Source organism: Triplophysa rosa, linkage group LG24 (assembly GCF_024868665.1).
Source record: "Triplophysa rosa linkage group LG24, Trosa_1v2, whole genome shotgun sequence".
Lineage (NCBI taxonomy): Eukaryota > Metazoa > Chordata > Actinopteri > Cypriniformes > Nemacheilidae > Triplophysa > Triplophysa rosa.
The window spans coordinates 1,461,037-1,477,533 of record NC_079913.1 but is presented as its reverse complement, the minus strand read 5'-3'; the positions used below and the strand labels follow the sequence as shown (position 1 = coordinate 1,477,533).

Genomic DNA, 16,497 nt, shown 5'->3' with positions numbered 1-16,497 from the left:
GTGATTTTTGAAAAAATCTCATTTTGGAACAATTTACTCTTAATACGTTTTACTTTAAAACATAATTCTATAAAAACGCTTTTACCTTTGTTTACAATTATTTTATTAAATATAGTTTTACAGGGTTGTATTGTGTAGGGCTACTTTCCACTTGGATTATTATTTATTTAATTACTGTGAGAGGGAATGAGTGTTTGTGATTCAAGACGCTCTTCACAAGTGCCATTACTTCCACACAAATTCTCCATCTCGCACTTCATCATAATCACCTTCCAGTCCAACAGAAGGAGTGATATATTTATTCCACTTTCTGATTATAACACCTTCTACAATATTTTAGTCCTCATTTCCAAATACGGGCCGTCTGTTTGAATTGATTTTATCGTGCAGTATGTGAAGGCTCTCATAACAGATCAAGTCGAGTCGTAGGGAAAGACAAAGTAAAACAATACTCTCACCCTCCACGCTTGAACACAATTAAACAGCCGTGTTAAGATCTCTCTCTGGATCCATATGGGCTCACCCACACAGTTTCTGGTATTTTTCAAACACGTGTAAATTCTAATAAGGATGTTTAATTTCTCTCACACTCGGGGTGTTATTGGAGTCCTTGGCAGATATTTTACTGAACGTACACTGTCGCAGGTTTATATAAATTGTAAAAGTATGTTTGCCGACTGCAAGGCAAATGGAGGATGTTCCCTCTGTGTAAGTGGCTTTTTGTGCTATTTGTACTGATAAGAATGAAACGATTTTCTTTTTTTTTGTTGGATATCTTCTGGGTTATGTCATTTTTATTACCAAATTTCCATGTTTTTAAAAATAATTGTAAAGTTTTTGCTAATGATTATTGTTCTGCCTCAGTCTGTTTGATGAAAGAAATCTGTGAGGTTGTGCGTAGTGGGTACACGAGTTGTTTTGAAATGTTATAGGTTGTAGGGTTGGTGTGTGAATAATGTTTTCAGCCTTACCATCTGACATGTGAATTGTGTTCCAACACTGACCTCTAGTGACCAAAACTTCCTTTCTAGTGTGAAACGTAGCACAGGTTCAGTCTCTGGATACATACACACACCGTGACCCGTTTGAACAATCATTTGAAATATAATTCTCAACTCAAGTCTACCCATCAAATGAATTAAGGTTTCAAAGCAACAACATAAACAAACATTACTGAGCCCGCTTTGTGGCCTAAACTTAACTTCCGGTACACGTCCCTGCAGAATATTTCTGATAGAAAGCAAAGAAATAACAAGTAAGTTACATAAACTAGCGAGTTAAAAGTATGTCTAGCCAGGATTATTTTGGGTTAGAAGAACTGTTACTTGGCTAAACTTAAATGCCATAAAGTTACACGACCCATTCGACAAATTGTTTAATAAAATTAATGTACAATAAAATACAACAGATTGTTTATTTAAAACAATTATTATAAAATAAACTATAAATTAATATAAATGTGCTGTAAATGAAATGAAATATAAATAGTTATATTATTAGCATCCGATGAAACGTCTATAGACAATAAAAACATAACATTTTAATCATTTATTAAATGTTCTGTAAGATGGGCATTTCAAAGTAGCTTCATCTGGGCTGTCACAATATTATATATTTTTCTATAGCCTATCGATATTGTGGCCAGAAGAATTATCAATAACATTATTATCATAATATCAATGACGTTTTGAAAATAATAATGATATCAGTCAAGTTAATCTTTAATTGGGCTCTTTAATCTTTAAGAGAGAGAGAGAGAGAGAGAGAGAGATAGTTTGTAACTATTGTGGCTCTTAAGACAAAATGTAAAACTGGTGCAAAACCATCATCTTAAAGTGTCAACCAGATACTGGTGCTGAACTATTTACAATATTATCATAATATCAGTTATTATGGTTCTTAAAGGAGCCGTTCACTTTAAAATAAGCCCCCATTGACTTTCCATAGTAGGAATAAAAATGACTTTAGAAAGTCAATGGGGCTTATTTTGAAGCGAACTGCTCATTGCTGTTGCATATACGGGTATATTGTGGCATCCCTAAGCTATCTTTTAGTAATATACTGTATTCGTTTTGCTTTCTTTTAAATCACACAATAGTGGACATTTTATATTTTCAGTTTTATGGGTGAAATCTCTGGCATCTCAACCCGCCTGACTCTCAAAGTTAAGCAATGACCCACGAAAGCAACATTAGCCTTCAGTCATAAATATGTAGTCTTGACTCCCTTTTGACCCTGCACCTGTCAGACCTACATCTTCCTCATTCTTTATCACCATCTCTCTCTCTCTCATCCCCCGCTTTAGCCCATCTGTAGGACCCACATCACATCTTTAGAATATGGTCAAACAGTGTATACTCTACAGGCTGTAATAGGCATAATAGGGTCAAGACTCTGCATTTAATAAACAATTACCTATTAATAATATATAAGTCTATCTCCAAAGGGCGTGGCGACGGCCCGCTGCAGGCCAGGAGATGAATAATGCACACCATCGTGGTCAAACGGGTGCCGACCCGCACAGCGCCAATTATCTCAGCATGGTAACAAGCCCGCTAAACCTGAAACCCACACACAGCCTTACACACGTTGACAAGCGCACACGTTTTAATACCACAGAGAGTGTTGGTGCCAGTTTGTCTATTCTCAGGAAAACACACAGGTGGCTTAATATCTCATCCCTGCGTGTGTTATTTTCTTGATTTCCCCGCAGCTCTTACGATGGAGAGGGGGTCTGTTTCAGCGGCCCGTGGCTCTGGACCGGTGGCTCTCATTCTGAATTACAAATCAGTCGCCGGGGCCCCGTTTCCGCTCAACCAAGGTCAGTCAGATTATCAGAGGTCGACTGAAGGCAGATTAGCATAGTCCGGCGCAGGCTCTTGATATAAGGAGCCCCTCTGGAATCTTTCAGAATTCCCAGCTCGGTCTCCCCAAACACCCCGTTACCGCTTATAATGGAATGAATGCTTTGCACTGTGCACCGGTCAATTATAGATATTAAGCATAAAGAAAATACACACGACATATCTGACAGCATTGTGCTTGACGTGAGATTTTGACATCAGTCCGTTTAGGTAATTTTTGAGTTTAGGTGAGATGTATTGAGTGCACTTAACGTTTTAAATGTATCAAATGTTGAAATAATTAGTAAAAAATGCTTGCGTTTCCATTTGTATCATTTACAACATGTATTATTACAAATTATACTATACATTTTTAACTACACATGTACGGTAGATGTGAGTAAATCCTGATTTTTACTAAATGCTGAGTGCATCGTGTCAGATCTAATTTGCTTTGTATAACAAAACCATTCTTCTAATTTTATTGGTGGCCTAAAAAAGTCTAAATTAGTTTTTAATATTTACGTTATAACATTTTTTGTTTTTAAAAAATGTAAAATTCAAATTTACATTTTTTTCCTAATTTATACTGTATTAGATCCTGAATCTCATTTTTTTTTATTTGGTCTCTTAAATTAGAATATAGTTCATTTTTATGGTTCGTATATTCAAAATCATGTGTGTGTGATTTTGAATCTTGAAACATCTTGAATCTGTAATAGGTGGAAATAATGTCTCGAGATTTGGATATTTTTATATAATTGCATCAGTCCTTACAGTGAATATCCAACTGTGTTACTGCTTTCTTCTGCTCATCTTAGAAATCCAAGCTTTGTTGTTAAAAAATTATATTTCAGCATTTTGAGTCAGTATTTTTTATATTTTATATATGGCCATCGTCCGTCTGTATCTGAATTTAACAGCCATGCAAAATAAATAGTATTTTCACTATGACTAGTGTATTCAATAAACATACATATGAGACCCAGTGCAGAATTCTAGTAAACGTAAGTAAACCTGTGAATGAATATGTACTCATGTATATACTGTAGAATAGAAATGTAGAGCAGTAAGTGTCCTCTCCCTGTGATTTCATTTCCACAATCAAGATTCTGCTGGAGATAAATTAGCATTAAAGAAATGTCTTTGCTCTCTCTCGCTCTCTCTCCTCTCTCTCTCTCACAGAGTAAATGATCTTGTCTATTAATGGCTGTCTGGAACTCTGTTCACTTTGTCCTAATGACACACTCTCCTCTCCACATCCGCAGTGGTCGTCTCAACATCCTGGCCTGATCCGAGTGATTTAAAACACATACGGCCGTACCCCATCTTTATTGTGGAATAAAGCGCAGCGCGGCCCTGAGATACCTTCGCTCCCCTCCTGCATCTGCGCCACATCTGGAAGTGTGCGTCTAAATAATTGGAAGTCAATTTGTTTGAAGTTATGTTTTGGCATCTGGTTCAATTCATTCGATCTCTGGAAATCGCATTCAGGGGTTTTACAGCGCCGCCCCAGCTGGGAGCTTTTTCATCTCTTTGTGCTTTGTCGTTAATTCCGCGCTCGCCGGCCGGTGATGTGGGACTTTGTCAGATACTGCTGGGTGTGGTCCCATAAACACAAAATGGTGTCTCTGCCCTGATGGATTATGGGAAGGATGTTTAGGCATGTGGGGAGCCGACTCCGAGTCGGGTCGGCGGGGTTTACCTGGGGTCATGACTCATGTGACATCACTCCCTATTGTTATGATGATGTCATTTGTCACTACTGCTAAGCCAGAACGGTCACTTTACATTGTAATGTAAAACTACTGAGTGTAAAGAACAATACGTGACTTCTAAACAAACTTCAATATGTTCTTTATTCACGGACTGTATGTTTACTCGAATGGTTGTATGTGAAAATTATAACTGTAAGATACAGTAAACTACTACTAACAAATTTAGAATACATTGCAAACTGGCCACATTAAATAATATAACCAGGGTAGAAATGTAATTTATTTTAAATACAAGATACTTTTACAGAGAGATGCACAGGAAAATGTAGGAGTTTTTAATCTGTTATGAAAAAATATAAACCTTGCATTGATGCTTAAGTTTTCTGTTGTTATACTGTAGGACAACACAGCATGCGGCACACACACATGAAGAAAATCCAGTCATATACTGACATCTGCTGGTGACACACAGGAGAGCCGATCAGCATCATTTGTGAACAGGTAAAAACAACAACAGTCCATTAAAAAATTTAGTTTGTGGAAATGAGTCACTTGTCAACTTTCTGACATTTTGAAATGAACCCGTGACTTTAGGGTTCAATGAATGCATATGTGCATTTGAAATATGTGTGATAAGGAACCCAGTTCCTTCAGTTTATGTTAATCCATTTTTAGTTGCAAAGACTCCAAATAATGTCTTGAATTATTAGATCATTTTTGAGGGCTCTCCTGACCTGAACTACATTGCTTATATTTGCTTAAAAGCAACTTCATAGCAACGCCCTAGCAACCACCCACAACTCCCCAGCATCATATTAGCAAGTTTTGCACAAGAAAGTACCACCCAATTTTTTGGTTTAAATGAACATGCATATGGAAAACAAATGCACTGTAGGTTGCTTTGGATATAAGCATCTGCCAAATGCATGAACGAACGTAAATGTATGTAGTTTCTTTCTCTTTTTCTTTCTTTTTAGTTATTATTCTTCTAACTACAGAATTTGAAGTCCCCCGGCCGTATTATTAATGAGCACCACAATGACACACGCACAATAGTATATGACTTCACTTTTGTACTGAACATAATATTTGTTCCTTTCCTTGCAATCCCTTATCCATATTGAAATCAATCAAAAGCCCGTGTTTGCTGAGGAAAACCGGTTTGGAAGTGGCTGGGAAATGAGTCCGCTCCATGTTTGTAATTTAATGAAAATCCATATTTACTTTTGATAATTGCGCTGGCCAATTAAGCGTAAACATCACTCAGCGCTTTGTAGTCGGAGTATCTGCCCTCGATAATGATGTGGCAGTTCAATTTTATTTTGCGCCCGCGACGGAGATGCAAGTCGAAGCTTTTTCGATTTCATTACAGAGAAACATATAAGCTAATAACATTCTCAAACATTAATTTAGCCGGCCTTTGATGAGCGCGGCCTATCTGCCGAAATGCATTGACATGTTTTTTTCGGTGGCGAATGTTTGTTGTATTATTAATGTGTTATTTCATTTTCCATTTCGGTTCAATAATATCCACTAATGAAATGTTTCTTAAGAAGGCTGCCTGTTCTGGGAAACGAGTCGAAAATAAAAGTTGAAACAAACTCGACTAAAACGAGCCTCGGTGTGAGATGTTGCGTGTTGTATTTCTGATCCTCAGTGCGACTCATTTCGTCTGGGATTTACTTTTCTTTTGGCACACTTGTGTGTGATTCTCTTGTCAACTTTCTGCCGCGGCGCGGATGCTGTCCGTGTTCGTGGCTGTTCTGAGGGCCGCTGGCATATAATTAGGTTTCTTCCATGTCATTAGTGGCCTACAGCAGGGGGTCGTCCTCATCAGTGGCCAATCAACATGTCAATCAAACCTTCAGTCACCCGGTGGGCGGTGCTTCGGCTGGGATGTCATCAGTGGCATTACTGCACTGCGGGACTCATCTGTGTGTGAGTGTGCTGGTTTTTGGATGACCTACATTTGTGCCAATTTAACATGATGTTTGTAGAATATGTTTAGGCATTTGTGATGTGTAATCTGTGCATTTCACATGTATGCATTTGCCAGACGATGTTTGACTCGGAGTGCATTCAATCTTTTGAATCCATGACCTTTAGTTTGGTAACACAGTGTTCTACCAGTTGAGCTACAGGAATACATCAGATTTCTTTTTTCAAAAAGTTTGCTTTAAAGGAACAGTTATTTACTCACCCTCAAGTTGTTCCAAATCTGTATACATTTCTTCATTTTGATGAACACAGAGAAAGATATTTGGAAGAATGCTTGTAACCAAACAGTTCTGGGCCATTGACTACCATAGGAAATGTTGTTTTATACATTTCTTTGTTCTGTTGAACCCAAAAGAAGATATTTTGAAGAATGTAGGAAAGCAAACCGTTCTGGAGCCTTTTTGACTGCCATTGTACTTTTTCCTACTATAATAGTCTACGGTGGCCAAGAACTGTTTGATGACAAGCATTCTTCAAACATCTTTCTCTGTGTTCTTCAGAACAAAGAAATGTATACAGATTTAGAAAAGCTCGAGGGAGTAAATGAAGACCGAATTTTTGTTGGGGGGTGAACTGTTCCATAAATTCTACAAGGCTGACTAGATACTACAAACAAGAACGAAATTGAAAGCATTGGGTTCAGATTTTCCAGAAGAGGTTTATTGTGTTTTCCCACCCCCGGATTCATACGTATATAAAAAGTAACGTGTTATATTTTTCCTTTTTTTATTTAAAGAGTACAAGGATTAAAACATTTAAACACATGAGCAGGTATGTTTCTGAAAAAATACATTCTGTATGAAACATAAAAAAATGTGTTAGGTTGTTTTGCCTAGCATAATTACAGTAGCATTGCTTTAAATGCATGAAAGTTAGCCAACGTCAGATAAGGCACAAAAGATCCCTCCCTAACTCCTTTAAACTGGTCCTTTTCATCAATGCCATTTATACACTTAAAGGGACAGTTCACCCAAAAATGAAAATTCTGTCATCGTTTACTCACTGAGTTCTGCTGAACACAGAGGAAGATATTTGGAAGAACGTCAGTAACCAAACGGGTCTCATCCCCCATTTACTGCCAGAGTTGGGAAAATAAATACTATGGGAGTTTGGTTACTGACGTTCTTCCAAATATCTTCCTTTGTGTTCAGCAGAACAAAGACATTTATACAGGTTTGGAACAATCTGAGGGTGAGTAAAAGATGACAGAATTTTCATTTTTGGGCCAATTATCCCTTTAACAATCCAGTGGATGTTCATTGCTGTGAAGACAGTCTTTCGTACACAACTGGCTGTACAGTAGATCAGTGTCAGTAGATCAGTCAATCTCCCTTTTTGATGATGTGTCTGACTCGACATTGGCGTAAGATTGGCGTGTCGTCAGTCCTCTTTGTAATCCAATGGAAACGGGAGGTCAGTTACTCAGTGTTACAAACAGGTCCGGGCAGTCAGAGCTCGTCCGTTTCCTCTGAACTGAAACTGCTCCTCCGGCTGCTCCCCTTGGACGCGGCGGGCGACCCGGCGGACAGCAGCGGGTCCGTGCCGAAGGGCGAGAGAGCGTCGTCCATTAGAATCTCATCCAGTCGTCGCTCTTCTTTCAGGCTGCTGCTGAAGAAGTCGGTGAAGTGAGACAGAGGGTCGGAGAAGGTGGTGGAGCCGTCGTTCGGTTCTTCGACGTTCCCAACACCCAAAGCTGTCGGCAAGGGTGTCCGCTGGATGTATTCCTGGCTGCTCAGGTCATCCTGAGGATAGAGAGGTGGTGGAACAGACTGAGGGGCCTGAGTGGCCGCGTGGGTCTGGTGCTGCTGTTGTTGCTGCTGCTTTAGGAGATGAGGCGAAAGCTCAACAGATCCTATGGAAGTGGCCATATTGGGCAGCCCGTGAGCACGAGCCTGGATTTCCAGTTCCTGTCAAACACACAAACACGGGCAGGTGGGTTAGAGATGTTTCTAGGGGCCTGAAGGATGCTTTGACACCGCACTGGGGTCATCCAGGCAAGATATGATGGATGACCTGAAAGTGCTCCCTAATTTGGTCAGGAGCGATTCATCGTTCTAGCTAGCACTGATTCTCTCACGCTACATCTTTTCCTCTCTCTGTGTTTCTCTTCAAGCCCTCGAGGGCCCCACGGGGGTTTGTGCCATAAACACATAACAGGGTGCACCCAGCTTCAAACAATCATTCATCAGAAACCCATACTCTACGGTTCCTTGAACCTAGCAGGACATCCCGTGGAAGAAGAAAATCTTAAAACGCCACTATGTGTCATACGATCATTAACTTGCTCATTCATTGAACCAATGTTGCCTCTAATTTGGGGAAAAAAACATATTTCTTTTGGGCAGATACCCAGAAAAAAAAATGCAGTTTACCATATGAAATTGAAATTGAGAAGCCTGACGTATGAACATTCTTTTTTTTTAATAAATCCTGATATGTGCATAGAAGACGCAAACGCTTTTTTTCTGTGTACATTTGTATGTTTACATTTATTCATTTAGCAAACACATTTATCCAAAGTGATCATTTAGCCATAGTTTGCCCCAAAATACTATTTCACCCCCATGTCAATGAAATACTATGACTTCTGGAACGCACATTGGCAAAAATGCATTTCTTACTGAGCGGTTTTGTCCTGTTTTCTAGTAAAAAAGATCTAAAACTCGAGATTTACTTGACAAGAAAAGTGACCTAAGATATTTAGTCTTGTTTTATGAGAGTTTGGTATAAAAAGCAAAAAAGTGGGTTGAGAAAAATCAACTTGAATTTAGTTTGACTTTTTCTCAAGTACTTTTTTCACCCCGTTGGCAGATTTGTTTGCTTGTTTTAAACATTTTTCATTTTTTTCTATTTTCTAAACGAGACTAAATATCTTGGGTCACTTTTCAAGAAAATGTATCATGATTTACAAATGTTTCGATATTTGTGCCATAAAACAAGGTAAAAACGCTTAGGAAGAATGTCATTTTTGCAGTGCAGAAGAAGATATTTTGAGAAATGACTCTGTGGTTTTGTGTCCATACAATGGAAGTCAATGGGGATCAGTGTTGTTTGGTATTTAACGTTCTTCAAAATATCATATTTTGTGTTCTGCAGAAAAAAGAAACTCATACAAGACTGGATTGACATGATGGTGGTAAATCTTTTGTTTAAGTTGTTTGTGAACTATTCTTGTGCCATTAGTTTTGCAAGTTGACGTATTATTGTTATTTTCTGTCTTGTTTTCTCAGGTTAAATGGGAGCAATGCAGAAACCGCTACTTTCATCCAAACCGCCGAGAACGAAAGTCGTGCCTGTAAACTGCTAACCTGAAACTTTTGTAAGTGTCTATGAACCATTGTTTTAGATTTTACTCCCACACATTATACAATAGCGGAGACGTTTTAAATGAGTTATTGCGTTGCCTCTCAATGTGGGTATCTTCAGACACTCAATTGAGCCATTATTAGCATTAGCGTTTGGATAGCGAGCCTCCGGGTAATTACTTTGAGGGCTAATTACTGTGTCTTGGCATGTGTGAAGACGATTCGTGCCCGGTCCACGAACATGTCAATACTGTGGGAATGTAATGCATAAATTCAGACGAGAAGCCACGGCTCTTCAAAGTTATTAGCCCTCATAATCTAATTCCAGGCCCTGTGCGCTCGTGCCGACGCTGTAGCGCGCTATTTATTAATCAGGTAATTACTTCAGCCCGACATGCTCCAGAGCTCAGATGGAGAGACTGTTACAAACATCAATAGGAACAGACTGCTAAGCTATCAAGCACACGGGTGGAGTGTGTGCCCTGTTCTCAGATGAAATGATATAATTAAATACATTTATATTGAATGTAATTACTTAAAATAAATGTAAAAAGCATTATTATATTTCTGAAATATGTCAAGAAAATAAGATATAATAATTCTTACTTATATTTTTATTGTTAATTTAATAATTGCATAATAATAATAAAAATAATAATCATTTATTTTAGTTTTATTAGGTGATATCGTCTCTGTAAATTACTACAATGTTGTTGTAGCTTGGCAAGCTAGTTTTAAAGTAGCTTCCCCAACACTACCCTCACTAAAATTAACTATGGTTAATCATGGTATAACTATGGTATGTGTAGTAAAAACATAGTAACCACAAATTTACCCTCGTCTCACCATAATAACCGTAGTAAAACGTATACAAACGGTCATCAGTCTGCCAAAAAGGATTGTTATTATACTTTTACAAGAGTCAAACTGTGGTTAATTTTCACAACGGTTATGTTGGGGAAGCTACCCGGAGCGAAATCCTGCCTGTGCCACCCGCAGCCCACCCCTGGTCATTGATAAAAAGTTGGAAGCGGGTCCAAACTAGTCTTTATCTCACGCCGTGGTTACATCTTTCTTTCCACACACCGTGATAACCATCTTGTCCTTTTATTTCCTCTCATCTCTGCCTCGTATCCACTTTTTTTTACCTGGATTCGTAGCACAAGTCTTCTGTTGGCCTGTTCCAGTTTCTTCTGCCGGCTCTCCAGATCGCGGGCGTGCTGCTGTTCCTTCTGTAGCCACTTAATGTATTCCACCGAGGCCTTGAGGATCGTCCCTTTGTTCCAGCGCATATCACTGCCGGAGAAACGTAAAAGATAACCTTTCTCAACAGCGCTTTTGCATCAGCAGAACTTTCACACGCAGAGAAAAGCCGCACAAGGGTCTCCTTTTTTCCGCGAGTAAGAAACTGTGATTTACATGGCCAATTATTCATTCTCGGACATTAGCTCGCCTTTGAATGGGAATTTTAATGGAATAGTTAAGTACGTCTGCAAAAAGTCCATTCTGCCGACCCCTTGTATGGAAAAAATTAATCCCCGAGCAAAAATAGGTGTCGGAAGAAATAGAAAAAAAGGGACCCGGGAAACTGAGGTAAAGCGCGGTCGTTCCCGATACCATTACTTTTTAAAAGGAGGAAAGTGTGGTGAAATTGTCTCTTTCTTTGGAATAAGATGTTGGCCTGAGCTAATAATCTCCTTTATCTTGTGTTAATGGCAAGGTGACAGCGGTAGCCTTCCGTTTTAAATTCCATAAAAAGTTCAATTAAGCTGGGCCGACCGTACTTCATCCGTGGCCTCAGTGCTTTAACTTGAGTTCAAACGGCTCATCTTTTGCCCTGAACCTCATTTCCATCATTCAGATGGTGGTCTGCTCCCAGGTCCCAAACACCTTTGCTTGAAAAACGAGCCGCGTGCTGTCATTTCCTTTCTACTTCACTGTCATTTTGGTATCTCTTTATAAGCCCATATCGGCTGTAATTGTTTTTTCTTTTTTAAGGTGCCGTTTGACATTTCGAGTCGGACTGTTAGTGTGAGAATGAGGTTTTTAACTCACGGGTCATTTGATTTGGGTATCAGCGTTCCAAGCTCCTTGATTCTGTAGTTGATGTTGTATCGCCGTCGTCTTTCAACTGAAAATGATAAGAACATCAATCGTAATTCTGTGAATCTACTACATTAGTACATGAATGATTCAAATGAATGTACGAGCCGGCTCACAAATGAAATATTTAACTCAAGTTCTGTGGAGATTTTCTACTCTTTATATATTTGGGGTCCCAGAGACGCAGATGATATATATTTAAAAGTAGTATTGTGGTCATTATGAAATGAACCTCATTTTTTTTTCTTCTTTAAATTGAGATCTTTTCTTGTGACTTATTAAAAACCCAGCTGAAAGAATTTAACCGTAGACTTTAATAGCACCTGCCCGGCACCAAACAGAACATTAGATCTTTTAATTATTTGTAAAACACTTACTTAGATTATGATTGTTTTTTTTCTGTCTTTCTTTGGCCATGACCCTTGTGTCGTGTTCTGTAAGAAAAGAGCACATCAAAAGTTATTGTTTACCGCAGAAACCAGAGATGTACAGCAGACGCAAATGCTGACGTTAATGCAGTAAATGTCATTTCAACAATCCTCACATCCTTTAGTTCTGAATTCAGTTCAGTGCACCCCGATACAGTACCCACAAAATAAACCCAACTCAATGCAAGCGGACAAGTCCTGTGTCTTTCTCTGAATAAGTTGTCATTATACACTCCTCGACACCACGTCTCTGTTTCCTTGCGGATATCTCCTTTTAATCCTCCGATTAACGGTTTAAATCCGCTGACGTCCCGAAGCGAGAGGAAGTTCATATTCGCATTCTTTCAAATTATAGTGATTGGATTTCTCAATTCGTTTCTGCTGATTCAATAAGGTCATTTAAGCGGCGCGTAAGCAAACAAGAGCCCCGTGCAGCGTGCTTATACCAGCGAGACAGTGATGCGCTTATTTTCTCGCCGGAGTGAAGAGCTCTCCAGGCATCCTTTCTATTTCCTGAATCAATTAGCTTTACTCGATGCATGACATTCATCAGAAATAACGCTCCCACAAAGGGGCCATTGTGCCACGTCTATCATGCTAAGAATACATGCTACCGTATTCCGCTTATTGAAGCATCGATAATGAATAATGAGCTAAACACCGAGCGCTCCGTCTCTTAAAATAAGACAGCTGGGTTATAACATGAAACATACAGGGTTGTGTTTGGCTTTCGAGTCCCGGCCGTTTGGAATAACAGATGTCTGGGTACATCTTCCAGTACATCCCTGACTGTCTTCCCAAATTTGGGGGGAAAAAGGGTTGGGTTGTTTGTGCCTGGAAAAGACATCCGTAAGAGACGTTCCTTATAAATTACATGTATTCTTCAAGCTTATTTTTTTAAATATGAAACTGCGCAATCGTGACCCGATGATCTTAAAGAAAACAGTCGACTATAAACGAAAGTCCCAGCTTTGTGATGTAAATCATAAACTGTCCTGTTTCTTCTGAAATGTCTAACAGCACAGGTCCTGTACCTGTGACCTCGCTTTTGACTGAGAGCTTTGTGGGACGTGAGCGTCCGGCGTGAGAGGCGGTCGTACCTGGCTCGCCGCCGTAGACCTCCAGCATGCTGTTGTTCAGAGACACCTTGATAAGAGAGAAGAAAATGAGTCTGTGAGACGCCAGAACACATTTCTACATGATATTGCGTACATGCTGATTGAATAACGTGGTGACAGCAAAAAATATGATTCACTGTGACATCGGCTGCCTAATCTCAAATCAGCATTTATAGTTGGTAAAACACATTTGAAGTCCATGTTTTAATAGAGACAGATGTGTAGGCCAGGCTGTGTTTTCAATGACCACAGGGCTTCAAGAGACGGTAGAGGGCGCTGTAGAGAAAGTGAGTTTTAAAGGGATAGTTCACCCCAAAATTGTCATTATTCACCCTGGTGTTGTTTAAAACCTGTATGTGACTCTTTTTTAGGAACACAAAAGAAGATATTTTGAGAAATGCGATGGAAGTCAATGGGGGTCGATGTTGTTTGGTTATCAACGTGCAGAAGAAAGTCATACAGGTCTGGAATGACAGGAGGGTGAGTAAATAATAAAAAGTTCATTTTGGGTCGCCTGTACATATAGGTTAAACATGTGTAAACTGAAGGATCATGTCTGTGCACTTGGTTTCAATATCTGTTCTCCATTTCTCTTGCGGTCAGCTTAAATAATTCTTTACAGTTACATTTATTCGTTTGACCGATGTTTTTATTCAAAGCAACTTGGTATTAACGCGTGTTCCCTGAAAAACGAACCCAAAACCGCAATGCTCCACAGATGGTTTCATCGGACGCACGCGTTTGACCCGAAGTTAACGTCCGGTCTGTTTTTGGTTATAATATAACAATTAATTTCATACTAAACTTATATTGTATTGTAAATGAATTGTATTAAATTGAATGAAAAGTTTTTTATTTGCGGAGGCCTACCGGAAGTTAGGTTTAGGCCACATAACGTTTGTTTCTGTTGTTGCCGCTGAAGCGGTTTACTTCACAACATTTCTGTAATATCTGAGGCTTAATCTGTTTTTTTATTAATAAGAGTTTCCACAAAATGAACGCAAAACTATTGAAAACCACTTCTTTCGGTGTTACGTATTCTGTTTCTTAAGATTGTCTGGTGAATTAAAGAGGTCCGAGCGTTACAGAGAAAGCGAAAGATTGCAGATGCTACAGCGTCTCCTCCGTTCTCTCTGTGGATCACGCTTATCAAAATGAAAGATTGCCACAGCCTCTTGACTGCTGCCGTCGTAATCACTTCAGTCCATTCCCATCGTGTTAGCTGATATGTTGACACGGGGAAGCGGCCTGATGCCTCGTGCTGGATGACTAATTAGAACGAATTGATCCGTTTAAGCACGTTCTCATTTCTGAACAAGTCCACTGGGAGAGCAGATAGAGCTCCATCCATTGCCTGACTGCTCAACTCGCCGTATTTGATCTCCTAGTCCTTTTTATTTCTTCGTTCCTGTCAGGCTTTATGTGCGTAGTTGCAATTTAGCTGAAGGTTTAAATAAATACAATAATTGACAAAAGTGTAAAAAGTAAAAAGTGACATGTTTCTCTCTCCTCTTTTACAACACGTCTCTCCAGTGACTTAAGGTGTTGCCGTAATGATGTCTCAAATGATTCTTCGTCCGGCTCCGAACGTCAGTGTAACCTTAACCATGTCATGCCGCTCTTATACACACTTGGGCCACTTCTACTCCAAAATGCTTAGCAAAGGGGTTTTTTCGGTGACTACAGCTGAACTGCAGTCCGTCAGCAGTACGCGGTCATATTTTAGCATCGAGGTGGAGTTTATTTTCTGACCACATCTGTTTTCATTTTCCGTTTTAAAAATGCCAAGCGTTTCACACATACACATAGATCACTCATTAACACACAAGTCAAGCTCTTCTAAGACATACCTCTCTGTGTGCCGACATCATTAACAGGCTAATCTGTATTGTTCAACCACTTAAATCCTTAGATTTACGTCCCCCCTCCCTTTTCACCCCACAGAAACGGTGAACTTTGACCCTCAGCTGGACTCGGTGCGACCCCACGCAAAGGCAAAATGCATTTTCCCAAGCATACCAAAGACCGGCACGTGTTTGTGTTATGATTTTGTACACTCGCGAATAAGTAGCTTAGAGCATTGTGTTGAGGGTTGGATTCTTAGGGAACACACGTACTGATAAAATATGTATGCCGTTAAAGGGACAGTTCACCCAAAAATGAAAATTCTGTCATCATTTACTCACCCTGTTGTCATTTCAAACCGTCATAACAGTCTTACTTCCACAGAACACAAAAGAAGATATTTTGAAGAATGCCAGTAACCAAACAGATTTCATCCCCTATTGACTCCCGTAGTATTTATTTTCCTACTATGGCAGTAAATGGGGGATGAGATCTTTTTGTTACTGACATTCTTCCAAATATCTTCCTTTGTGTCCAGCAAAACAAATAAATTTAAACGGGTTCAGAGAAACTTGAGAAATTAATTTTCATTTTTGGGTGAACTGTCCCTTTAAGTTGCTTTGGATGAAAGCATAAAAAAGTACATTTCGGATACAGACCGCTTGCTTTTATTCTACGTGAAGGTTTTTACAAGCACTTGTTTAGTTATTCAAAATACGAAATCCTCTCCTGTGCGTTTTTCTACTTTCTCTGCATTGGCAGAACAGATGTTGTTAGCTATTATATGGCAGACTGCTTTCCGTTTGATCCATTTGCTAGTTGCTGTGTGCAAAATCTGCCAAAAGGACTTTTAGAGGCTGTTAAAGAAGTCGAGAGAAACTACCAGTGAAGAACCGACGGTTTGTACTTACATTATTTTGCATCATGATGCCCGGCTCCATGCAATCCAAACCCCCGTCTTTGAACCCGGTTTCAAAGCTAATAAGATCATCAATCACTTCATCCATTGGAAACTAAAAGAAAACCGTGATTACTCTCTGCTCTTGTCAACAGTGATATGGTACAAGACAAGATTTCGTTTTCAACATGTCAATGTGGAGTGAAAGCGAGGAGCTTGTAAATAAACAGCCTTGATCATC

General features: G+C 39.3%; 1 protein-coding gene and 2 long non-coding RNA genes across 9 annotated transcripts in view; 2 read left to right on the top strand and 1 right to left on the bottom strand.

Moving 5' to 3' along the window:
* Positions 1 to 1,650: 1,650 nt before the first annotated feature.
* Positions 1,651 to 8,250, top strand: LOC130548102 (uncharacterized). The gene is made up of 5 exons (XR_008961979.1): positions 1,651 to 2,821; positions 4,112 to 4,249; positions 4,962 to 5,062; positions 6,369 to 6,499; positions 8,161 to 8,250. It is a non-coding gene; the product is annotated as an uncharacterized LOC130548102 (long non-coding RNA).
* The window catches only part of tfec (transcription factor EC), a 34,456-nt gene continuing 25,187 nt past the window's right edge, over positions 7,229 to 16,497 (bottom strand). For all 7 annotated transcript variants that reach the window (XM_057324588.1, XM_057324587.1, XM_057324589.1 and 4 more), the window contains 6 exons: positions 16,270 to 16,371; positions 13,496 to 13,541; positions 12,345 to 12,401; positions 11,920 to 11,995; positions 11,013 to 11,160; positions 7,229 to 8,466 (listed from right to left, as the gene is read on the bottom strand). In XM_057324588.1, coding sequence (XP_057180571.1) covers positions 8,008 to 8,466; positions 11,013 to 11,160; positions 11,920 to 11,995; positions 12,345 to 12,401; positions 13,496 to 13,541; positions 16,270 to 16,371 — 888 coding nt within the window. In that variant the 3' untranslated portion in view covers positions 7,229 to 8,007. The remainder of the gene's footprint in view (positions 8,467 to 11,012; positions 11,161 to 11,919; positions 11,996 to 12,344; positions 12,402 to 13,495; positions 13,542 to 16,269; positions 16,372 to 16,497) is intronic.
* Positions 8,380 to 16,497, top strand: part of LOC130548101 (uncharacterized) — a 25,461-nt gene continuing 17,343 nt past the window's right edge. Inside the window, exons 1-4 of the long non-coding RNA XR_008961978.1 lie at positions 8,380 to 8,491; positions 9,656 to 9,695; positions 9,790 to 9,878; positions 13,885 to 13,993. This is a non-coding gene — a long non-coding RNA (uncharacterized LOC130548101). The remainder of the gene's footprint in view (positions 8,492 to 9,655; positions 9,696 to 9,789; positions 9,879 to 13,884; positions 13,994 to 16,497) is intronic.